The 1866-nt window shown below is 49.8% G+C and overlaps 1 protein-coding gene across 1 annotated transcript in view; it reads right to left on the reverse strand.

Annotated features, from left to right (window-relative positions):
- Positions 1-1866, reverse strand: part of OLFM3 (olfactomedin 3) — a 19735-nt gene that overhangs the window by 10126 nt on the left and 7743 nt on the right. The window contains exon 3 of the mRNA XM_006762941.2: positions 40-195. Within this exon, the coding sequence (XP_006763004.2) occupies positions 40-195 (156 nt within the window). The remainder of the gene's footprint in view (positions 1-39; positions 196-1866) is intronic.

The following is a 1866-nucleotide window of genomic DNA, read 5'->3' on the forward strand; positions in this document are numbered from 1 at the left end:
ATCGCCCGCCGGCTGGACCGCTCGCGGGCGTGGACCCACCTGGAAGTGCTTGGTCATGAGTGTCTTCCGGTCGTCTTCAATCTGCCGGAACTTGGCCTTCAGCCCCTTCATCTGGGTTTCCATTTTTAGAACATACTGGAAATCCCTCTGAGTCCTCAGGTTTAAGACTTCGATGGACTGGGACATGTTCTGAACCTGTTCAACAAGAACATTGGCCGTTAGTCAGTGTCGGTTCACAGATCTGTGTGGTCGCCCCCAGAACAGCAAGAAGGGCGTCAACATGGAGAACTGAAGTCCCAGGTCCTTAATCCCATACGACACATTTCTAGGATAATTCTCCGTGATAAACAGTCAAAGAATTCAGTAAGGGACAGTTAGACCGAGGCAGGAAGTAATGCAACGGGCATCCGAACATTAGAAATGACTGGATATAAGCGAGGACTTAACGTGTCAGAAAAATACGTTTTATGAAATAGATTTTTTTTAATTTTAATTTTTTTATTTTTTTAAAATTTTGTTTTATTGCTTAAAGTTTACAAAGAATATTGCGATGTCTCCTTTTTTCCCCCCTCTTGACCTTCCCCCGGCCTCCCTCTCCCTGCCCCCCCACCCCCAGTGTCTTATGTCCATTAGTTATGCTTAGTCCCCCGCCGCCCGGAACCCTTCCCTGCCTTTCCACTGTAGTTTGACAGTCTGTTCAATGCTGCTCTGCCTCTGTATCTATTTTTATTCATCAGTTCATAATGGTCTTTATTATCCATAAATGAGTGAGAGCATGTGGTATTTTTCTTTTACTTCCTGGCTTATTTCACTTAGCATAATGCTCTCCAGTTCCATCCATGCTGTAGCTAATGGTAAGATTCCTTCTTTTTTACAGCAGCGTAGTATTCCATTGTGTAGATGTACCACAGTTTTCTGATCCATTCATCTGCTGATGGGCACTTAGGCGAAAGAGATTTTTTATTCCAGGCTTCGGCGTGACTGTGTGGCGGGAAAATGCCAGAGAGAACTTGTGCCGAGTCCTGGTCTGGCCTCCGCTCGGCAGAATCCTGTACGATCTCAGGAGCCGCCGCGGGTCATGGCTAGAGACGGAGCTGTCCCCTGGGACAGGACCTGCTCGGCTGCCTTCGGCCGGTGAGTCCGTCGCTGGCAGCCTGTTCCAAAAGCCACACTCGGGGAATGAGTGAGCTGGACAGCGCAAGCGCGTTTACCTGTGCAGGGAGACTGCGCGGCTGGCAAGCTTTGCTAAGGGGACAACTTAAATTGGGCATCTGACACCCGGGGCATGTGGAACCGCTTGCAGTCCTAGTATTCATTGGTACAAACACTGCTCAGCTTGCTGGGCAGGGAAGCACTTAATTAGGCATGCGGACCACCGGGGGCATTCTGGGGGCACTCATGGGGCATTGAGAAAATGCAGAACTGGAGTGGCATCGCCACGCCGCCTGCCAGTGAGTGACATTGTAAGGTGGTTTCACCTCAACAAGCACCAGCTTCCTCTTCGGGAACTGAGAGAGGCAACCGTGTCTGCTCTGAGGGTCGGACACAGAACAGACAGGAGTTGTTATGAACATCGCTGGTAGGAACAGCATTCTCCTACCACGTGACATGCTTGGTCAGTGGGGAATGCAAAGGTCAGGTCCTGTGTGCCACCGGGCACCTGGGAGTGGCATAAGCTGGGATGTCTGTTCTCAGAGATTCAGCACTTTCATTTTCCTAGCTTCTCTGAACTTTCTGTAAAGTTCCTGTTGGCTGTTCAGTTGTGTGGATGGATATGGCACCGCATGAGTTGTTGAGTGTGATGTCCACCTGATGTATCTATTGTCCCCGATGGCATTTAAACTTGTAGCTGCTGCCACCCCCCCC

The sequence above is a fragment of the Myotis davidii genome, unplaced genomic scaffold, assembly GCF_000327345.1.
Source record: "Myotis davidii unplaced genomic scaffold, ASM32734v1 scaffold217, whole genome shotgun sequence".
Taxonomy (NCBI): domain Eukaryota; kingdom Metazoa; phylum Chordata; class Mammalia; order Chiroptera; family Vespertilionidae; genus Myotis; species Myotis davidii.